Source organism: Camelus bactrianus, chromosome 12 (genome assembly GCF_048773025.1).
Source record: "Camelus bactrianus isolate YW-2024 breed Bactrian camel chromosome 12, ASM4877302v1, whole genome shotgun sequence".
NCBI lineage: Eukaryota > Metazoa > Chordata > Mammalia > Artiodactyla > Camelidae > Camelus > Camelus bactrianus.
This window is the reverse complement of record NC_133550.1, coordinates 26215621-26239156: the sequence shown is the minus strand read 5'-3', so window position 1 is coordinate 26239156 and position 23536 is coordinate 26215621. Positions and strand designations below refer to the sequence as shown.

Genomic DNA, 23536 nt, shown 5'->3' with positions numbered 1-23536 from the left:
ATGTGGACTTTTATTTCCACACAACACGAAGTATACTTTGTCAGAAAGAAAACAAAATTTATATTGTCTAAGAGCTCAGCTTTGTAAATTTCTAAAACTGCATTATGGCCCAAATCAAATTTAAAGTCTAAATTAATTAAGCTCAATGGGCAGAAAACAAGTCTGCAATTGCCACTCAATGGACAGCTAAATCTGAATCTGTACATTCCAGAAAAATCAGGTATTCTAGAGGGGAAAAAAGTCAAAACTTTTACAGTTTTCTTTATCACCCAGATAACTAAAGAAGAGGCATAAGGCTTCTTCTGAATTTTCAGTATCTCCTCGAGGGACAGTGCACATATTAATTTCAGTCATCTCTGTGTCCCCAGCACCTAGCAATGTGCCCAGGCAAGAGTAAGCACTAAATATATGTTGTATTTAAATATTTATTCAACTCTCCATTTTAATTACTGCTATTTAAATTTTCTTCCTAAAAGATGTTTTCTAAAAAAAAATGTCTCTGCTATGTTTCTTAGAACTTAGTTTTAAAAACGACAACAATAATATTTGCTTAATAAACCAGTGAAATTTAAAAAAATAAATGATGGATTAAATTTTTTCCTTTATTACTACTCCGAATCCTTTATGACCTTTCTAGAGTTCCACTTTCAAATCTTTTATTATGACTAATATTCCATTAATCCTCTGGATTTAAGACTATGAGATTACCTATTCCGGCATTCTCCACAACGTATCCTGTGAAACACTGGCTCTGAAAAAAATGCTTACGGGTTGTTCCTCTTGCAGGGGGCGGGGGGGTGGGGAGGGAGCTGGTGAGGAGAAGTATCCATAGTCAAACCAGATCAGGAAAATCTAGGTTACATGGGTTTCTTAGTGAAGACTTCTCACAGACCTTCTTATGCTGATATGCATTATCAAATACATGGTATTTTGACACATCATTATTTTATGCCCCACTAGAAAAATAAAAAAGAGTTGTCAATCAAACCATGACACAATATGTCTTTATCACAATGATTTTTAACCTGCATCCTGATTACCAAAATGATAAAATGTAGGAACAGTGCATCTTAGAATTTATAAAATGTAGTAGTATGCAAAGCTTCTCAATTTGATGATGGAATCAGTTTTACAGGGTTTTACTAGAACTGGTGTTCATAATTTGGGAAATAATGAACTTCTAGCCCAATGCTCTCATGAGGAAACGAAGGCCCAAAGAAGTTACTTGACATCGTCACACACCTGGTTAATGAGAGCCAGCTTCTCTTGTCTGTGGCTTTCTTCATGTAATTTATTCATTCATTATATTCCTCTCTTGAACCAACCCTTTGTTGTACTTCAACATGCCCATCTTTCACTAATCCATGTGCCCACAGTCTGTTCCCACCTCCATGCCGCCATCCTCCCCACCTCCTCTCTCCTGCTGATTATAATTACATCTACACATTCATTCAATATCCTCCAGAACTTAATCCTGTTCCAAGAAGCTAGTCAGCCATTCTGAGCAGAAAGAAGCACAATGTTTCTCACTTCTTCTGCTCCTTCCTTCAATAGTAAAGCAAAGAAGGAAATATTTATATAGAATCATAAAAACACGAAGTATATAACTTCCTTCATTCTATAGACAACAAAACTTGGACCCAAAGTGGCCATTTTTCTCAGCATGCACATTCCTTAGAAACAGAAATCACATTACTTATTACATGGCATTATTCTGACACATGAGATGATGCTATTTATTCATAACCGTTCATTCAGTCAGCCAGTATTTACTGAACACCTATTATGTGACAGACACAATTCTAGTTGCCAAGACGTAGTAGTGAACTAAACAAAAAATCTCTGTCTTTCTGGAGCTTACTTTACAGAACCAAGGGTTTTCCTATAATAAAAATAGATTTGATGATCAAATCTATCACCTTTCCCAGATTTATTTGTTGTCCCACCCCCTCTTTTCTAAAATTTTTCCAGTTTATTCTCCCTTACAGCCAGGGATTAAAGTTGAACAGAATAAATTTCTGGGAAATGTCAGATAATGTTAACATCTGAGAGTAATATCTAATTGTGAGTGATTTGACAAGAATGTATTTCATTCTAAGTTTACAGATGAAGAATAGGAATAAAAGGTACAAAAGAGATTCTGGGGCCCAAAAGCAAGATGGTGGTAAAAACAAACTAGTAAATACAGATGATGCTTCCAATCTGTTTCCTCATCAATGCCAGTAACAGAACGGCAAGCTCTGAAACTTGCTGTGATGTTATCTAAAATTTGCACAAGAAATATTAAACTATTAACCAAAATAGAATACATGAACAGCTGTACCATTCTGTGAGCTAACATGCATTTCTGTAACAACAACAACAAATCTTTGAAACTGTAGCTATAGAATTTTAGTTTTTCTTTGCTTGCTTAAAATTCAAATAATCTAATGAGTTAGATTAGGAGTCCATCCTTCATTTGCTATTATGTGGTTGAATATAATAAATATACCTAGTATTGAAGGAAATGCTTACCACAGCAGTTACTGAGTATATTTAAATTCTATAAATGTATGGCTCTTAAAAATCACCTAAATAACTGACATCTTTGTCATTTCATGGTGTATCTTTATAACATGCATTTTCAAGTGACTAATATAAGTGCCAATATACTATACGTAAAAAAGAGGAAAAAACTAGGGACTTGAAATAAATAAAATGAGGATTTTAAATTTTCAAATAAATGGTTGATTTCAAATGCAAAGGCACAAAAATAATTAGAAATAATTTGCCACTGTATCTCAATATAATCTATTTAAAGCATTTAAAATTAAAACGTATCTAGCAAAAGCAGCCTTGAGAAATTCAACCTCTAAATAAACTGTTTGGGATGAAGCTATAAACTAAAAAGACTGACAATAAAAATTCATCAAGTATCTGGCCTCAATATAAGGGACTCTTTGTGACCTGTCATTCATGCCCCATTCCTTCATTAAACACATGTTTGTTGAGAGCAAAAGATGGCTAATTTTAATAAATCCTTCTATGATCTGTTAGGTAAATTACTGTGAACATGTTTACATAAATAAACATCTAATAATTCTACCTATATGAGTCCCCAAAAGTCTATATTGTCAAGGTAAACTGTAGAATTATCATTTGTTTTTAGAACTGATAATGTTTTATATTCTTTAGTCATTGTTAAAGAACTTCTCAAACAAAATTAAAATTTATTTTTTGTTTCTGCCCATTTTATCTGTTGCTTCTAGATTTTGCTATGTATTTTATAATTATTAATGTATAATAATAATTTATTCCATATTTAACCAAAAATTAACAAAATCCACATTTAACAAACCATATGCCCAACACCTTATTCATACAGATGTATTCTTCTACAGCAATTTAGCCTTGTGCACAAACGATTTTAAAACTCATCTAATAATTAGATGCTATATAGCAACTTTTCAACATTAACTAAAACTGTATTACATCATGGAGCTACTAAAACATTTTGTTTTAGAAAAGAATATAGCTGCACCAGAGTACTCATTGATCAACATTTTAAATATAATTTTTCTTAGCTTCCAAAAGTATTTTCATTCATGCAAAAAAAAGGACTCATGATTAACAGTCAACATGTTAAACTAATAACATTTTCAAGATTCTATAAAAATTCAAAACATAGCCAAACAAAATGTGAAATTTTCTTTAATTCTTGGGTGGTCTGCTGAAGAAAATTTAGCTATATATAAAACTATAAATTACTGTTAAATCAGCTATTTGGATACAAGATAAGTTAATTTATAAAAACGTGTTTTAGTTTATAGAAAGTCTACACATGAAAGACAATTTAAATGAGATGTCCAAGCATAAGGGAGTTGGAATCTTATTGAAAATGGAAAAAGGTTTTGCACTCTACAAATATTGTTTAAACATAATATAAGCAGAAAAATTTGTGGTTTGTAAATCCATGTGTTCTGAACTGGATATTTTTCACACACTTTTGTTTAAGTTTTCACAATGCACCTATGTGCTAATGCTATCATGCTGTAAAAGAATGTAAATCTAGTGCCATCTACTGGGAAAAGTGGATACCATTCAATCAATTAATTGCAAATTATTTTGTGAATTAGGGGAGTTGAAACCTGTTATGTCTATTTTTTAAAAACTGTGTTTCTTTAAAAAAAAAAAAACTCCTTCAAAACATTTTCAATATAATCAAAGAAGTTAGGTAAGATAAACATCTAAGAATGGTGAGGTTGGAGAATAGAGGGCATTAAACCGAACACATGGGAGAGAATTCCACTGGGTGATATCAATACAGAAATTGGAAATTTCTGATTTGCTCAGATTAGAGTTCTAATACTGGTGTGTGTATCTTTTAGAAGAATGGTTCTGAAGCTGTGGTCAAAGAGCCTTCTCTTATGAGTATCTAACCAAAAAACTTGAAATGGTATGAAAAATTGTAGAGGTGCACATGTATTTTCTGGAGGTGGAAAGTCATAACTTTTATCAAAGAATCACAGAGATGATTCATGTTTTCATGACCCAAGAAGGTTAAAAAATAAAACTAATACAGAAAACCAATCTATTTAGTAAGTGAATCGTACATCAATGACTTCAGTTATTTTTTAAGGTAAATATGACATCAGATGCTACTAATGAAACACTGATAGCTCAAACTTGAATAGTAGTACTTATTTATGGGTGTTGCTTTTGTGCATGTCTGTAGCATTTCCTTTTTACAAATGCAGAACTTACAGCACAAAAACAGTATCAATTTGCTCCAGAGAAAAGCAAGCAAAAGAACCAGTGTTCTGTATTCTCATAGTAAGTACACATTTACTCCCTTCCTCAAATAATTTACCACCAAAACTCAAATTGTTTGTTAGAAAAAGGAAAAGCAACTTTGGATAATATACACTGAATCTGTGATATCATTTTTTGTTACTTGTTTAGCTACAATGTGATTTATACCTAAGAAATCTACCATATTGTATTAATGGAATAAAGTGAGAAAAGAGAAATTGTTTTTCACAATATATTCAGAAGGCAACCAAACTATAAACCTTAATTTAACCTTCCCATTAGATTTATTTGAGACTTAAAAGAGTTTCAAATAAATTTGTACTCTCTGTTATAGCTATCACTTCACCTACATGTAAACTTTCAAAATGTTTATTCATTCATTTAACAAATATTTATTAAGTGCCAGGCACTGTGCTAAGCTCTGGAGCCTCAAGTTCAATTCTCAGAGAGCTCTACTTATACAGATGATAGCCCATGACTTGCAACACCATTTGCAAAATATCTGTCTTTAAGACTTATCATTTCTATATTAGAATATTATGACATAATATCTTTACAAACCGCATAAACAGCCATATGGCTCTTCAATTCATGGAGACTGTTAAACACGCCATTAAAGTCAAGTAAGAATAACAACCACATATTATGCGTATGATGTTAGAGAAAAGCACAACTGATCACTGTAATTAGTACTATTTAGACAAACACTCTCATTTGGCTGAAAGCTACCATGATATCTAGTCTAAACTACAATTAGACTTAATTTTTATCAAATATTGCAACTATGTATAAAATTGTGCTTTCTAATCCCTCCTCAGATAATGCTTCAGTCTTGATTTAGAGGCAAGGAATTCTAATGTTCAAACATGGAAAACAGTTCTGTCCTCCCACCACAACAGAGCAAATTTTTCTGTAAATTCCCAGCTATTAATTGGTACTGAGTTTTAAGATTTGATTAACCCAAAGCCAAAGTAAAAACAATGACAGTTAATAAAAATCACAGAATTTCAGAACTGAGTAGATTATCTAATTTGAATTCCTCGTTTTAAAAGTAAAGAGACAAATCTGGAGAGGTTTACTGATATATTCAAGGTCACACAAGTTAATGACAGAGCTGTGGCTGGTTTTCTGACTCCTATTCCAGTGCTCTTTTTAATACATAAAAGAAACTGTTATAGGAAATTAAGAAGAGCTCTGAGAGAAAAAAATTACCTTTAATTACAAACATGAGCGAACCATAACTCAGATGCACTTAATAAGCTCTAAATTGAAATTATGCCTTATTTAAAAATAAGAAGAAAAGGAACTCAAAGCTGAAAAATGATAGATCAGTCTTCTGGGATATGGCCTGCATACAGGTCAATCCAGTTATAATCAACTTGAAGAGCCTGTTCCAATTACTTTTCAGTTCTGGAATTATTTCATATAGAATAATGCCTGAAATTAGTAGGGTACTGGCTAGGGAGCAGAAATCTTTTTGATTTACAGAGATTTTTGTTGTAATGGGTTTTGACCAGGGAACAGTAAATTAAAGCAAGACGTCAAACTTTTACCTTAATTTCCTATGCCTCCAATTTTGGCCTCTTCCCTTTCTACCTGTATAAAGTCATAAAGACTAGAATTCCCATTTCACTTTCATTTTTATTTTTCAAGATTTAAATAGTTTGTTTAACAATACTGTTGAACTTAACCATTTCTTAAACTATATTTCTAAGAGTAAAATTCTGTTAGAGAAATAGATGGTTATGAAGATTTTCCTAATACTTAAGTAATAAAATATGTGGACACTGCAAGACTGAGTTTCATGACACTTTAAAAAGTAAGTGGTGTTTGAATGGCTAAGGAATTATGAAATACCATTCCAGCCAAATCATTTATCAAATAAAAATGGGTTTACAAGCACTAAGTAAGAAAGAGTTTCTCTGAGCTTCCACCACTACTGGATAATAAGAATAAAAGAAATGCATTGTATGTTTATAAGACTTGAATTCTGGTTCAATAGAATGTATAAGTAAAATAAAGAGATCAAAACGACAGATTGAGATGGTTATTTCTCAAACATAAAGTGCATTTGTGGCTCCTATTAAAGTAAAAATAGTTAAATGAAAGGTGGGACATATTCAAATGTTTTTAAAAGTCACTGTACTAGAAAAATAGAAAAATTATATATCTATATTGATACAGATTGTCTATAGTGAACTTAGTGAACATTTATATATAGTGCTTACTATATGCCAGCCACTGTTCTAAGCAGTTTTCACATCCTAATCTATTTCATTCTCACAGCAACGCTTTCAGGTGAGTACTTATTATTCCCACTTTACAAACAAGGAAGTCAAGGCACACAGTCAGTTAAGTGGCAAGGCCAGAATTCAGATCCAGTCAAATTCCCAAATTCGTATGCTTAAGTGTTGTTCTATAATGATTCTTAAAAATTATCAGCTTTGTTGAATTTATCTTTGAATCATTTTGATATCAAAATTTAAAGACACATATTTTGATTAAGCAAGTTCATTATGAAGCTCTTTAAATCCACAACTGTCATACCCAAGGAATACCATGTTAATTAATTAGTTGTTTCTGTAAATACTTAGCCTCCTTGGTGTATGACAAAACATGTTATAAGAACTATGCTAGTGCTCTCATACCTTGGGGGCTTTTTCAGTGGAAAACATGGTTATTTATCAATTAAATAACTTTCATACTCCAATTGTTACATGTAGTACATAGTTATGAAAAAGTCCTACATGGCACAGGAGCTACATTGGTTGATATTCTCCCTCAAGCTTACACACAATTCAACAAATAAACCTTGTCAGTTCTACAACCTGAATTTCTGTCTTATCCATTCCTCTTCTTTCCAAACCTACTGTAATGATCATTGTTAAGGTTCTAAGCCCTTCATCAGTCCCTCCAGCCTCAAACTCCTCCAACATACTCAGTGGTGGCAGTGCAGGGGCATGGCGGGGTAGGGGAAGAGAAGGCATTGGGAAGAGTGATTGGAGACCCCATACATTAAGCTTCACTGGCCTCTCAAGTCACCACAAATAGACATAAAATCTTTTTTTTTTTTTAAATAGCGTGTTTACCAGTCAAGTACAGCTTCAAGACAAATGCCTTATCTACCCTTCTAATCAAGTTGCCATCCCAACCTTCTCATAGAAATATCTGGAACCAGCCCTGACCTTCCATAATACTAAATCAAAAGTCCTTATAAAACGTAAATCAAGTCATGCTATTCCTCCTTCATCCCTTCTCCGAGATTTAAATGTTTTAAAACATTGTATAAGTTCACTTTATGGTTTGGCTACCTTCCATCATCACCTCTTCTACCTGGCCTCACCCACTCAAGCTAGCCATATTAAATAACGTGCATCTCTCTGAACATGCTTTGCTTTTTCAGGCCTTCATGTTTTGCCCACACTACTTCATATACTAGAAATGTCCTTCCCCTTCCTTGAACATTTGGCTAACTCTTACTCATAGTTTGAAATTCAGCTCAAGCAATATATCCGCTATGAAGCCCTCCTTAAACTTCGGAGACCTGCCCTCCCTTCCAAAATCTCTTCCCCTAAGCAAAGAGCTAGAACCATCCTATGGATTCTCCTAACATCTCAGGCTTAAATGCTTTTAGTCTAGCCTTATCACCATATGGTTTAATGGTCTCACACAGCTCCATCTCCACCTTGTGCGTGTTAAAGAATTGGCTTGATCTTGTTTCTCATGGTATCTTCATTTCCTCACACAATGCCTGGCACTCAAAGTTAACATTCATTGAATATTTAATGAGCTGGATTTAACTTGTCTATATAATATGGTAATAGAGATATGTACACTAAAAGAAAATATGAATAATATTGACAATAATATTCACAGAAGATATCTGGCCATTATGATTTTCATAATAAAATTAAAATATTAAACATGATATAGGCACATAATGAAATTTTGGACTTTTATGTCTCACTTGTTTAAATGCTTAAAATCACCTTTTTTAAAAAGGGTGATGGTCCTAATTTATGAACTAGTTAACAGATGCTATATTAGTTCTCTTTATTTGGCCACTGTTAAATGGGACATCTTTTCTTTGAAAGTACAATAACTAATTTTATTATACTAAAGTTGTTCATTTTAATTTTTTCTTTCCTAAAGGAATGACCACATGTAGAATGAAAAGCATTTTCATTATCTTCCAACAAGATGAATGTCCTATTTTGTGTGATTTGAGGCAGTTTCTTATCAAAACTGCCAGCTTCCTTATGAACATTATGATTTTCAGATGTGTGGTGTACATTAAAGGACAAGAAGATATCATGAAATATTAGTGACATTTATATACTGAGCAAGGAAACTGGACAATGTTTCCAGGGGTTGTAAGGATTGTGGAAATGAATGTTACTCAAAGTAGAGTGGTGATTTATAACCAATTTCCGTCTTCAAATTAGGGCCCAAGTAAAAGAAAACGAAATTTAGCAAAGCATTATGGTGTATCATTTCCTGCAGCAGAAACACCCCCCACCCTGGACCAGTGCCCTCACTAAGTACAGTATAAGAAGCAGCAACCTGAGGGAAGCCCACAGGCTCGCAGGGCTACTGGCTGGCTCTTTGTCACCAAATGCAGCAGGTTGAATGCAGACATCACTGTGATATCTTCACCAACAAAACGAGAGGCAAAGAACAGGGGCAAGAGCTGAGTAGGAGAAAAAAAGAAAACAAAAACAAATTAAAACATCACAAATGTTAAACACATTCATTGCACAATTGATGGTTACGGTTTTGTCTGGAGCTGAACACACACACAGCGCTAATAAATTTCAAATGCCTACTTTTCAGACGGTGAGCTTACTTTCAACCCAAACTTATTCATAGCTTATGAATAAAATGCAGACTATACAATAGCAGTGTAATCTGTGAACACATTTTGCAGGACGTTGAAAAAGGGACGAGGTTTAAACCAGTTGAAAGGAATTAGCATTTACTGAGTTCGAACCAAGTGACAGGCACTATCTGGGGTCTAATACCTATATATTGTGTCATTTAATTCTTACAATAAACCTAGGAAGTAAGTTTTATCACCAATACATATGTGAGGAAGCCAAGGCTCAGAGGTCCAAGGACACAAAGCAAACAGCCAGTGGAAAAAGGATTAGAAAACCCTGTTCTGACTACAAAGCCGTGCTCTCTCCTCACACCACGCTCCCTCCTTCCAGCAATTATTTGCAAATCTTCCTCCCTGGAGAAGACTGCAAAAATACTGTAAGATTAAGAGATTTCTTTTTAGAGTTTCACTAAAAAAAAAAAAAAAAAAATAGACAAATTACCTAAGGACAACTAGCAGGCTTCATTTTAGAAACAGCGTTAAGCTTGATGAACGTGTATCACCTATGAATTTTCATTTGATTTTATGATTTATAATTTCTAGATCAATTATGTAAATAATGTTCACAACCTAGCCTCACAAAGGGTAAAAATATTTTTTAAACTTTCTGGAAATGAATCATGTGGAAGAATCTCAAAATAGTGTGAACGTTAAAACTTTTTTTAAAAGTTCAGTTAGGATTTTCTTTAAAGTTTTGCACAGTCTTTCAGTTGGTAAAGATTAACTTCAAATGATGGTAGAAAATACTAGATTAATATTAACTTGTAATATTTTATTTTAAATTAGCATTACAAGTGACCTTCACACTAAATGTCCAAAAATGGATATAAAATTAATGTCTCATTCATTTCCTGACCCTCATTCCCACCCACCTCCCCCAAAATAAAAGTCTGTTCCTGGTCTCTTCTGACCTCCTTGAAGAACAAACACATAATAAACAGTAATATATTTTACCAAATCACTCTGGAGTATATCTGACAGAAATCTGCTTGTATTAACATGCTTGAACTCTGACTTCTCCAAACTAAACTCACTACAAAACTAAAACATTTTTGTGTTACTAACTGGAGACAAAAGGGAGGAAGAGGGAAGGTAAGGATCACAATGCACAGCCTGAAAGAACCATTAAACATAAATAAACATGTCATTTTCACGAGTGACTGCAGAGCAGGGGAAAGAGAGCGTTCCTTTGGAGCAGACTACTGACTAATAAAAGATCAAAGGTCTATACCTCACAACGCTATAAATAAAAATGTATTTTTTTCTCTGTGACCTTCTCTGTGAGGAATAAGTGTGCACGGTAAATGTAATTACTTAGCAAAGCTGCAGCCTCCTTGTGCTCCCGCAGCTGACCATAAAACGTCTTCCTATTCTGCTTCATCAACTGCTGTACCAGGCGGCCTGTGCGCCTACCAATGGCCACGGCCATCTGGCTTGTGTCAAAGCCAGCGCACAGGAAGAAAGGGAGTGATGTCACTCTGCAGGTCAGGCAAAGAACAAAGATGTATTCTACAATTAAAAGCTGAGGGCCTCAAATACCAGGGCCCTCCTGCATGATATGATATGACGGCATGATTTAATGTTCCAGCTGTGTTGCATTTATTCCACCCAAACAGCCAGGGCTCCATCTAGTGGCAAATCAGTTTTGCCCAGTTTTCTTTGAAAGTGAACCCAGCTATGCTAGCACCAAGTAGAGCAACAGAGTGATTATTTTTGGAGCAGTCTAGCCTTCTTACACTGAAGAATGCAAAAAGTACAATTTGTCACAGTGTTCTTTGTTGTCAACTCCCAGAAAGCACGCATTTCATAGGTTAGGTTTTTATATAACCCTAATTATTTCAATGCTTATAAGGATAGCAGAAAAAAGCATATAATTTTGCAAAAAGGCACATAAAGTGACATTACTTACATACTACCCTGAAAGTACGTAGCTGAGATGGAAAATGAAAAACAGTTCTAAAGAATGGATACAGGTATCTGGATGCCGTGGTGAAGTCAAGCTCATAATCTTAATCTCATACTCCACAAAACAAAAGAATCATAGTTAATATGGCTCTAACATCTGACGCAAGGAGCTACTCTTCTCTAGAACAGAAAAAGGAATATTTTTATGCTGAATGATTAAACAAATTTAATTTTTAACTTATGTTTTCCACTTAGTTTATGTTTGCAGTCAATGAAATAAAACACTTTGACAAACCAATCTAAAATGCAGAACACATTTGGATGAAAGATAGGATATCACAAAGGATGTGTGTGAGCTATGAGATCAGACTGCCTGAGTTTGAATCCTGGCCCTGCCCCTAAGGATTTGTGTTTCCTTGGCAAAGTTGCTTACCCTCTCAGTGCCTCAGTTTCCTCAACTCTCAAGTAATGAATAAGTTAATTGGTAAAAAATGCTTGGAACAACTCCTAGTACATAGTATATGCTCACAAACATTAGCTCTTATTATTATTTAAATGTACAAATATTTGCTTTATTTTTAAATTATATGAATCAAAAACTTCTAACAGTCCATTTATACCCAATCTTATTTAGAGTTAGCAGGCCATTCTTCAAACACAGAATCCTATTCAGGCCAGAAAACTTACTACTCAAGAATTGATTGCCATAATAGGATAAAGATATCCTACTGACAACAGTTGAAAGCCTTATCTTGTGGCAGGAACTGTTCTAAGCATTTCACATTTATTAGCTCTTTTAATCCTCAGGACCTCATGAGATACATATTATCATTTTCCCGTTTTCAGATGGAGAGATTGCGGCATAGGAAGGTTAAGTAATTTGCCTAAGATATTATAGCTGGTAAGAAGTAGAAATTCTAATTCGAAGAGATACACACACCCCAGCGTTCACAGCAGCACTATTTACAACAGCCAAGACATGGAAACAACCTAAATGTCCATTGACAGATGACTGGATAAAGAACATACATATATAGATATGGATATAGATATAGATATAGATATAGATATAGGTTATATATACAATGAAATACTACTCAGCCATAAAAAATAAAATAATGTCATTTGCAGCAACATGGATGTAACTGAAGATCATCATTCTAAGTGAAGTAAGCCAGAAAGAGAAAGAGAAATACCATATGATATCAATTATATTTGGACTAAAAAAAAGAACAAATGAACTACTATATATAAAATATATAAACAACAAGTTTCTACTGTATAGTAATATTTTGTAGTAACCTATAATGAAAAAGAATATGAAAAGGAACATTTGTATGTATAAGTGAAACACTATGCTATACACTAGAAATTGACACAACATTGTAAAATGACTATACTTCAATCAAAAAAAATAAATTGCAGACAGTGCAATTCCTCCTAAAAAAAAAGGAAGCGGAACCCTTAAGTAATCGGACTGAATGATTTAGCAGATTTGAACCCGAGCCCTCTAGTTCCAGGGTCAGTGCTGTTGACCACTACATGATTGGCAACGAGAAAGCCTGAGGTTGCTGCCAATCCGCTCTAGATACTCTGATTCTGTGCTCTCCTAACTGACAAGGTGGCTGATACTAAATACTTAATAAGGATTCATTTAATTCAAGAAGATTTGAAGATTCTCTCTCTCGACATTGAAAAAGTAGAGAGTTAAGGAATTCCAGATTTAATCTTTCTGTTCCACCACGTGCAACTTACCTTTCTCTTTCACCTTTGAAATTTTTCTCTAAAACTCCTTAGATACACCTTTAGGACATATAACCTAAAGATGCCTAGAACTGAGTCCACCTGAATCTACCAAAACCTCAAAATGTGGATGATATAGTACTTTTGAGGGTTAAACAAACCAACAACTACTCCCCACACTCCCCACCCCCTGAAAAAATTTGAGTTTCAATTAGGCAGCTTTCTTCCCTTTGCACTCCCTGAGCTGCAGGGATGAGGACCCTAGCCAGAAACAATCCAAATCCAAAAAGAAGCAAAAGAAGCACATGCTTTTGAGTGGTGACAATCTTTGGAAAAAGAATTAGCATTAAGCACCTTATGGAAATCAGCACTAAGCAAAGGCCACCGAGAAAATCTATAGTTCCCCAAGTTTACCCTCAACTTCCTCGCTTTTGCATTGCTTTTGACTCAACTAATTGGACAGAATAACATTTACAGATAACTAACATGCCTTTTTAAAGTGCCAGACACATTTTGCACATCTTTCTGATCTCCTAGAATATCTAGCACATCACTTTGAAATTATTTGGTGTTAAAAAAATATCGGTTGAACAATATCTAATGAGCAATATCACATGATGTGTTGATAATAGAATTAGATTACATAATTGTCTATAATTCTCTGCTTAAAACATTTTTTAATGAATCCTCATTGCATATTGCAAGGTTTCCCAAACCATGCACATTCTGAGAAACAGATGATACTCCTTCAAACAAATTTAGTAGTGTAAATTTTACTCAATACAAAGGGTCTGAGAGGCTTTACAATAAATGCACCTGCTTAACTAACTTTGTCTCAGCTGGTGCCTCTCAAGCAGTTTTGACCTTACAAAACCTCTTTCTTTCCTATCACCATCCCACAGAACACATTCTGAAATCCTTTGGATTCCTAATTAGAGTCCAAATTCCTAAACAAAGCATCTAAAGTTCTACATCTAGCTGTTGCCTCACTCTTCAGCTTTTTCTCTTGCCACACCTCCACATCTCACCCCACCCCATGCTCCTGCCATACCAAGAGACTCATAATTTTCCCCTGCTGCTTTCTACCTCCATCTCCTCATCTTTCTTCATTGCATATCCTTAATCTCCTTTCACCTCTCTCAAATCCCACCACTCCTAACTTCTGTTCAGGTCCCCAGTGAGCGCTAAGCATGCTATAACAATTTTCAGGGCACTAATTTGCTTACATCTCTGTCTTCCTCTTCCAGATTATAAACACAGGGACAGTGTTTATAAGCACAGGTACTTAAGCACAGGGACAGTGTCTTTTTCATCTCTGTATCCCAGCACCTGGCACCTAACAGCCACTCATTTATTGAGTGAAAAAATGACTATATAAATGACTGATTCTATGGAAGTAATGACTCAGGATCATCATTTCCCACCCAATCTCTGCCATCTCAACTGTTAATGGTACGTAAAGGTAAGAATCTGAATTATAACTATTTGGTTCCTTCACCGTAATTAGCAGTTTCTGTGAAGAGGTGAGAAGTTGAAAATGCAGTCTGACTTGAGACCCAAAGATAATTCAAACGCCCTATTTTGGTCAAAAATTTTTACTTCTTCTCCACTTTTTTTTACCCCTAAAATTCTGACATCCCAAAATTTGACTAAAGTTAGTTTGTTACTTTTTTGGTTTGGGTTTATTTTTATTTCCTTTTATTTTTTCCTTGCAGTTGAACAATAAACTGCAAGAGAGAGATGATATAAGCAGGGAAGCAGGGAACTCACAAAGTTGATAATTAGCTCCAGAATAAATGAACTGATTGTGCTAGTGGATTTAAAGCGTCAAACCCAAAGGTCAAATCCCTTTCCAATAAATGCCAAAAGAATGTCTACATCAGTGGTTTTCCACAAGCTAGTAAAATGTCCCCCCCCAAACTACAGAGGCCAACAGAGAATTAACAAATTTGAATTTTGTCAAGTAAGGACAAAATAAACCCAAAACCTAACTTCACCATAATATCAGAAAAGAAAGATTATGCTAATACTAAGAACTAGGAAAACAATCTCATGATGAAGAGTGTTCTTTTGAATAAATATATTTAAGTTTTGTGGAAAAAAAGTTCCTTGTTGCTATTTTTCTCATTTCATTATGAAAAGAAGAAGCTAGACCTGCATTTAGAAACCACTAATCTAAATGTCTACAATAAAGGTCTCTAAAAATATTGTTCTTATCAGCACATTGCCTGGCACTCAGTTTGTGCTCAACTAATGTTTGCTGAATGAACTGATCAACCAATTATTTACTTCTTAAAATCAATAGGCCATTAGCTAGAATCAGGCATCCCTTTTGTTAAGCAGAGTTCTTTCTGTTATTAGTGATAAGAAACAACAGAACCCTGGCTATTCAGAATCCTCAATCTTCCAAAATATTTAGAGGTAACACTTTTAAGATATGAAATTTTACTCAGTTCACCTGTATAAAAATTCCTACTACAAGGAAAACAATGTATTAGGAGCTTATGAATATGCAAAGATTAAGATATAGTCTGTGCCGTCAAAAAACACATTAGCCTAGATGGAAATCTAAGATAAGTACTCAGTACCTTCACAAAGACAGCAATAAAGTACATGGAATTTCAGGGGAGGGAGAACTGCTTCCCACTTTGCGGACTGAGTGGCAGGAATATAGAGCTTGGGAATGAAAGAAAAGCTGCAGAAATAATTTTTTTTTAATATCTCCAGAGTTAGCCATTTAAACCTTTTGATATTAGGATCCTTTACAATTCTAAAAAAAATATCAAGGACCCCATATGCCTTTTGTTTATACGACTAAGCCTATCAATATTTCCTATATTAGAATTACAACTGAGTAATTTTTAAAATATTTGCTTATTCCATTAAGAATAACAAAAATAAAAAATAATAACAATACATATTACAAAATGACATTTTCGGTTAAAAATAACTATTATTCAAAACAAACACATATATATACATATTTAATGGAAAGAGTTTTATATTTGTTTCGTAAATCAAATCCCTTTAATGTCTGGGTTAACAGAAAACAGCTGGATTCTCATCTCTGCTTCTGCATTCAATCTGTTGCGATATGCCCTTTTGGTTGAACAGTGTATATATGAATGAAATCTTGCCTCACTCAAATAAGTAGTTGGAAAAGGGAGTATTTTAATAGCTTTTTCAGATAATTGTAGATAATCTTCTTTGGTATTACACCAAAACTCAACAAATGGTAGTCTGAAACTACATATTATCAAGAAACTTTTCATACTATTACATTAAAATTCATTAGTCTAACCTGCATTTTGAATGGACTTTGTATATAATTTTGTTATTTCACTTAGAAAACATTGGTTCACTGGATTATGCAGATCTTTCGTATGTTGAGACATTTCATAATCAATATCAAAAATCAGAGAATAGGGGGAGGACCCAAGATGGCAGAATAGAGAGACTCACAGCTCGCCCTCTCCCACAAATTCACCAAGAATTACATCTACAAACCCACTGAATCTCACAGAACACCTGCTGAACTCTGGCAGAGTGTCTCTCACTTCGAAATACAGGAAGATTCTCACAAAATCCGGTAAGAGAAAAAAAGAAAGAAAGAAAGAAATAATACAGAAAAAATCGGTGCAGGACCGGTCCTGCAGGGAGGGAGCGGTGAAGGAAGAAAAGCACCCTCTCACTGTGATGCCCCCTCTCCAGCTGGGGGTCAGCGGGGACAGAAGTGGAGCTTCCGAGCCTCAGAGGAGAGAGTGGCAGCCACTTGACAGAGAGAACTGGCTTGGAGGGTCCATGAGATCCCAAGCCCTGGACGAGAGCTGACAGGGACGAGCCTGGAGACAGCCACTTTGGTATGCGGAAGCATTTTATGAAAGTGTATTTCTTGTTTCTTCACTCAGAATATTAAAAAGATACACACTCGAGGTCTAGATTTAATAAAATTAATATAAATGTTACTACTTCATCAAGGACATTCTTAAGTGAAAATGGCCTTTTTCCCCGTTTCCGTAGAATAGAATGACTGCTAATAAGGTTTGCTGCCACTGCCTTGCTTCATACTGACACCAGCAGTTTCACCTGCTTTTGCTTTTGCAACATCAACGCAAATGTCAACACAGGGAAAAAGGAAAATAATGTCTTAGCATTGGTGTGAAAATAGTTTTGACTTTGTGAATCCGCTAAAAGGGTCTCAGAGACTCCACGGGTCCTCAGTCCACACTTTGAGAACTGCTGGCCTGGCACCCTGGTCGGCACATAATAAGCACCGTAATGTTTCATAAGCATTTGTTGAATAAGTGAACAATGAACACAGGACTACATTTGTACTTATCCCATGTTGTCTAGCAAACAACAAATGGTTAGAAAATAGTATCAGTAGTCTTTACACTTCTTATGACTTCTAAAGGTAATAAGTACATTTCCTACTTTGTCTGGTCTGTGGACAAATGCAAAATTTTCAACTATTTTATCAAAGTGAAGAGGATAGTTATGGCAGATTTCTAAAAGTAACAGTCAGAATGTTACAACCCAATTTTCTGAGTACTAAACTACTCTTGGAAATTCACAAAAGCATTAGTGCTATCTCCAGAAAAGGACAATGAATTTGTTGATAAATTCCCATAACATTTATTGAACCCGTATCATGCACACGGTACTACTAATTCACGTACTGCTAGTAGAATAACCAAGGAATCAGAACTTTGGAGCATGCTTGAGAATAACAGAATTGTATCATTAAATAAGTTTAGAACTAGAATAAACCTTGAAGAACACCTAATACATAGGCTTTTGAACATGAAGTGACCATGCAACAAAGGTAAAATATCAATCGAGAGGTGTTTCACAAGCGATTTGTTTAAAATTGTCTTTAGATGCTGAAATTTAAGGATAAGGTTTTTAAGAAGACAACAAGGATATATTTAGAGTTATCTCCTTAATAATGTCACCTTCCTTCACTTGTTTTCTGAAATGTTTTCTCAAGTGGGAGAGGAAAAAAAAGGCAGGACTAGCACCAGGGATGTGCAGCTTAGACCATGTGTTCCTCAGTCTATAATCATCATCTGTGTATGACTACGGCAGGATGTTCCTCATGAAGTATCAGCCATCGTGTTTATCTCAGTGGGAAAAGAGTGGGAAAAGCAATTAACTCATCCAAAACTCTTATTTTGTAAACAGCACAACAGAGATAGAGACCTATCAAAGATCAGATAGCCATTTGGAGAAAACATTAGGCTAAAACTTCTTTTGTCTGCATGTTGCAGCATCTACATGTTCTTTCTTATTCAGTTCACATAAAAAATAAGAAAAGGACTTAAAGAATTGTACATGATGCTGACAATGCAAAGGTCAAACTGTGCCCACTAAGAAGGTACACCAATGGCATAATTAAAATAGAATTATGGACATAAATCTGTCTTCTTCTGATGTTAATTATAACTCTATTAAATGCTATCTTTTTTTTTCAGGATTCCTGTTTTGTAAAGCATCTAGTCAAATACAGGGATTTATTCATTCTCACATTAACATTCTAAAAATTTCATCACCAATTTAGAACATAAATCTTTTTCTTCTAAAATACATATTGATTTCACAGTCCATAGCGTCTACATTACATGTGTGTTTTATCTAGAAAAGTTCTTAATATTTAAAAAGTGCCCACAAGAAAGCAAAATCCACATAAATGATTTTTGATCACTACAAAAAATGCCTTCAGAATTTTTTCAGTCTTTTTGTCTGTTTAATTTTGTTGTGTTTACACAATACAGTTTTACTTTTCTAATACCTGAATTCAAATTTAAACCTTCTCATGGACTAATTAGGTTTCATTTGACAAGTTTTACTCTGAGCTTTGAAAGCCTCATGTGTAAGTCTGAATTTTATAATAGCTTCCTTGCAGGACTGCAACAGGCAGAGCACCTGGCACATACACACCTCTAAGTCACTACTACGATTTCTTCCTTCAGTAACATTCCGTTTACTTGTTCCCCATGGAACTCACAGAATTGAAGCTCAGTGAATTCTAGTGACATTTTATATGATTGATTTTTTTTACTGAGAACATTCTTCACTTGACTTTTCTATGATATTACACAGTAGCATTTTCTTCCTCCCTTTCCCGAGTTACTTCTCTATCTCTTGGGATATCTTCTTCTGATTTCCAAACAGTGATTATGGTCCAGAGCTACCCCTTCACAACTCTCGGTATTTCTCACCATTTAATCTCTTTCTTACAGATCTCACCTACTCTAACTTCAACCATCATTTCTTGATAGATAACTATAAAGATCTACCTCCAACACTGAACTAAGCTCTAATGTTCTATCTTCTAATATCCGTTGGATAATAATAATATCAACCTGAATTTGCACAGTATGTTCTAATTTACAAGGCACTTCCATACACACTGTGATGTGGTCTTACATAGCTTATTAGAATCTTTAGTCCCACTTTATATTGTTATTCAAATATTTTGTACGTGTGCATCTTACTATGATGATATTATTGCTACTAATAATTTTTGAGCACCTGCACCAGGTGATGGGGTACATGTGTATCCAATATCATTTAATCTTCATATCAGCCATGAGTAGGCATTCCTATATGTGGTAGTCGTTAGTGCTGTCTGCTAAGATTTCTGGCTCTCTGTTTTCCAGGCACATGGTAGAAGTGTACTACCTGGCCCCCTGTGGTTGAGTGAGACCCTGTCACTAGCTCTGGACAAAAAGTTGTGAACAGAAACGATAACATGTGCCACATATGACAGAGCACTTAATTGTTGGTGTGAGACTCTCCAGAACTTTCTTTCTGTCTCTAGCAGTGATCAGCAATGTTCCATCACTAGATCATGGCTGCTCCATTAACCATGATCCTGGAGTAGGAAACATGGAGTAGAGTTTCCATCTGACAGACAATGAACATGCAATACGAGCAAGAAATAAACCTTCAGTGCATTAAGCCATTGGGATTTGGGGATTACGTATTCCAGCAGAAACAGAAGTTCAGAGAATAACATGCTTGAGGTCATATTGCCAGTACTCGAGCCAGAATCTGAACTGAAGTCTATTTCACTCTCTGCTACTACATTAAAAATTCCTCAGGTGCAGGGACTCTTATACCCCAGATTGCTGTCCTTGTTTGGGAAAACAACAGAGTCTGGAAGGATAAGAATTCCAATGCCAAAGACAACCAGACCACCTTGAAAAGCCCAAAGTCTTTATCTCATTAGTCACCCTTCTATTCCTAACTATCCCAAAGAGATCAAAGAAATTCTTACTGTGGTCAGAGGACATGGCTCTCCTCTTATATTCAGACATTAAGGCTAGGAGAGAGCTACTTCAACTTGGATCATCTTGGGCTAACACATTAGTCCCAATCCTTCAAGAATAAAAGGTTTCACTCAGCTGCAAAACTGACTGAGTAGCTCCTGTCAAAATAAAATGACTGAATATGAAAATTTTATTTCCTAAAGTGACTGAAAGCTCCCTGGGCACTAACCAGGTCTGCTGTAGCTTCTCTTATTGATCTAACAAGTCAGTGCCCAGATGCAGACTTTAGAAATACAGTGCCCTGATTTTAATCAATCTATAAATGTAAGAAAAGAAGTTCATTTGCAATGATGCAGTTTGTCCTTTCCAGCGGCCAAGGGATCATGACCTTGGACCTAAGGAGAAGGAACTGTAATAGCTCACTTTTTTGACCTGGAGATAAACGCTATGGCTAACGATACAAGCTTTTAGAGACAACCTATAGACAAAGATTTAGCTGTGGTTTCAGAACAGATTGTAAAACTGGCAATTTCACATTTTAAAACAAAAAGAAAATGTGTGTAGCTAACAAAATGTAAAGAATGCCCAGAGAGACACAACATTGTAAACTGACTATACTTCAACTTAAAAAAAATTAAACCATACACACACACACACACACACACACACACAAAGAATGGCCAGAGAGAAAGGCAGAATAAAGGGTACCAGGACTTTGATCTTATAAAACAGAGAATTAGAAGATATTAACTAGACTGCAAAATGCCAGCTGGACCCTTAGAATCCATTCTTCTTTCTTCCTGTTGGTAACAGAATCCTCTGAAATTTTGGCTGAACGTAGAGCTACATTTTGCTGTCTCCTTTGCAGCTAGTTGTGAATATGATACTAAGTTCTAGCCAATGAAATGATGTGCAATCTTTCAGGTCATCTCCTTTAAAGACAAAGTCACTTGCTTTAGACTTCCTCTCTCCTCCTGGGACATAGCAAAAACTGTAGCAGCACACTTGGAGCCTGGGCTGGAAGCTACTTAATGAGAAAGGCAGACTTGACAGTCGTGAAGCAAAGCTGCTTACCAACCCAACTTTGGGATATTACTGACCTTAGGCTATTGTGGGGGAGAAAAATAAATTTCTACTTCATGTTAGTCACTCTGCTTGGAATCTCTTTGTTGCAACAGCGTGGCACACAGCCTGTCAAAAGTTGATAAACAAATACACTATTTAATGTTACAAAGGTGAACCACTAAGAGAATTCTAAAAATCAACAAAACAGTAAACTGTGGAAGAAGGCTGGAAGGAAAGAGCAGATAAATCCTTATTTTTCATAACTGGGTATTATCTGAAATTGATGAATGAAGAAACAGTGCTATAACTGTACTGACTAAAATTAGGGAACTATCGGAAGAATAATTTTAAAACATTTCTTCAGAAGAGAGAGACAGAGACAGGAAGGAGCAGAGTTGGAGGCTGCTGTTTTTCACCTTTAAGTTTCCTTGTATAGAGAACCATGTGCAAAAAATAAAAAAATAAAAACCAAAAAACCCTGAAAAAACAAAAAAACTTAGACATGCAAAAAAGATGCAGTGCCTCAGTGGAGCACTTCATCTAAAGACAACCTTGCTAATGCAGGTTGACCAAATCCTATGCCTGGGACTATAAACTACAGTTATCTGTATCTATCACTAAAAAGACTTTTTAAATGAGTTGCATATGTACCCATAAACCACGTTTCAAATTTTTTAAGTTAGAACTTTGCCACCATTCCAGAATAAAAAGTTTTAGCACTGGAAACTATAAATAAATATTTGCTCTTGTATCAGAATTTTAGCATTCTCTCCCCTCCAAGTTTACTTTCTGTTGCAGAAAGTAAGAAAATTATGAAATAAATTTCTCATGATGGTATGCATTGTGGCTTGTATCTGATAAAGCAGATAAAGGAGAAATTTTATGAAAATGGAATCCTTCTATTCCACTGAAAGGTAAACCTTAATGGCCTCTATCAATTATCTTTTGACACCACATTGAACTTAGAGAAAGGAAAAGCCCTGAATGAGATCATAAAGTGAAAGAAAGAACATACCTCAGAAAATGTTGTCTCTACTTTGTCCTCAATGGTTTTCTTCATTAATTTAGGTGATTAAATCATGTTTTAAAAAGAATTTAGGTATTCCATGTGCATCTCAAACTATTTATCATATCCAAAACTCAATTTGTTTCTTTCTTTCTTTCTTCATCACTTTATTATTCTTTATGTGTTCCTGATCATCCCATCCACACAATCACTAAACCTCAAACCTGGGAGTCACCCTCAATCATTTTCTACTTTAACCTTTCATACTGAATCAACACCAAGTGCTATCAATTTTATTTCCAAGATATTGCTCAAATACATCCTTTCCTCTTCATCTTCCATCTAGAATATAGCAATGGCCTCTTACTGGTCTTCCTGACTCTACCCTAACAGCCCTCACAGTCACCTTCCATACTGCTGCAGAAGTGCTGTATACTAGCTCTGACCATATGTGCGTCTGTGGCTCATTAACACCTACAGGGGAACATTCAACCAATCTATCCTGGCATTCAAGGCCTATCAGATTCGCTTCTTTTCCTGTTTTAACTTCAGTCCCCAACACTCCCTGATATACTATACAACCTGTTAACTCTCTTGCCCTTTACTTTATCTCTAGTACTTCACCAATGCCTCATCTCTACTTAGCCTTCAATAAGTATCTGTCAAATAAATACGTAAATATTTTCTCCAAATGATAATCAACTATTTACTGTTTCCAACACACATTTTCTACCCTCATCATAGCATGCATATATTCCATAGTATATAAAGAATGAAGTCTTCATTTTTAACGTTCGAGACCCAGTTTGGATATCACCTCCTCTGGGAAACTTTCTTCTCACAGCCGTTCTTCTCACCCTTCTCTCCAACCCT

General features: G+C 35.1%; 1 protein-coding gene across 5 annotated transcripts in view; it reads right to left on the bottom strand.

Moving 5' to 3' along the window:
• Nucleotides 1–23536, bottom strand: part of MSRB3 (methionine sulfoxide reductase B3) — a 151036-nt gene that overhangs the window by 112175 nt on the left and 15325 nt on the right. For 3 of the 5 annotated variants that reach the window (XM_010970509.3, XM_074375082.1, XM_045507021.2), the window contains one exon: nt 9355–9481. The exons of the other annotated variants lie outside the window; for them this stretch is intronic. In XM_010970509.3, the coding sequence (XP_010968811.1) occupies nt 9355–9430 (76 nt within the window). In that variant the 5' untranslated portion in view covers nt 9431–9481. Of the gene's footprint in view, nt 1–9354; nt 9482–23536 lie in introns of those variants that run through there. 5 annotated transcript variants of the gene reach the window in all.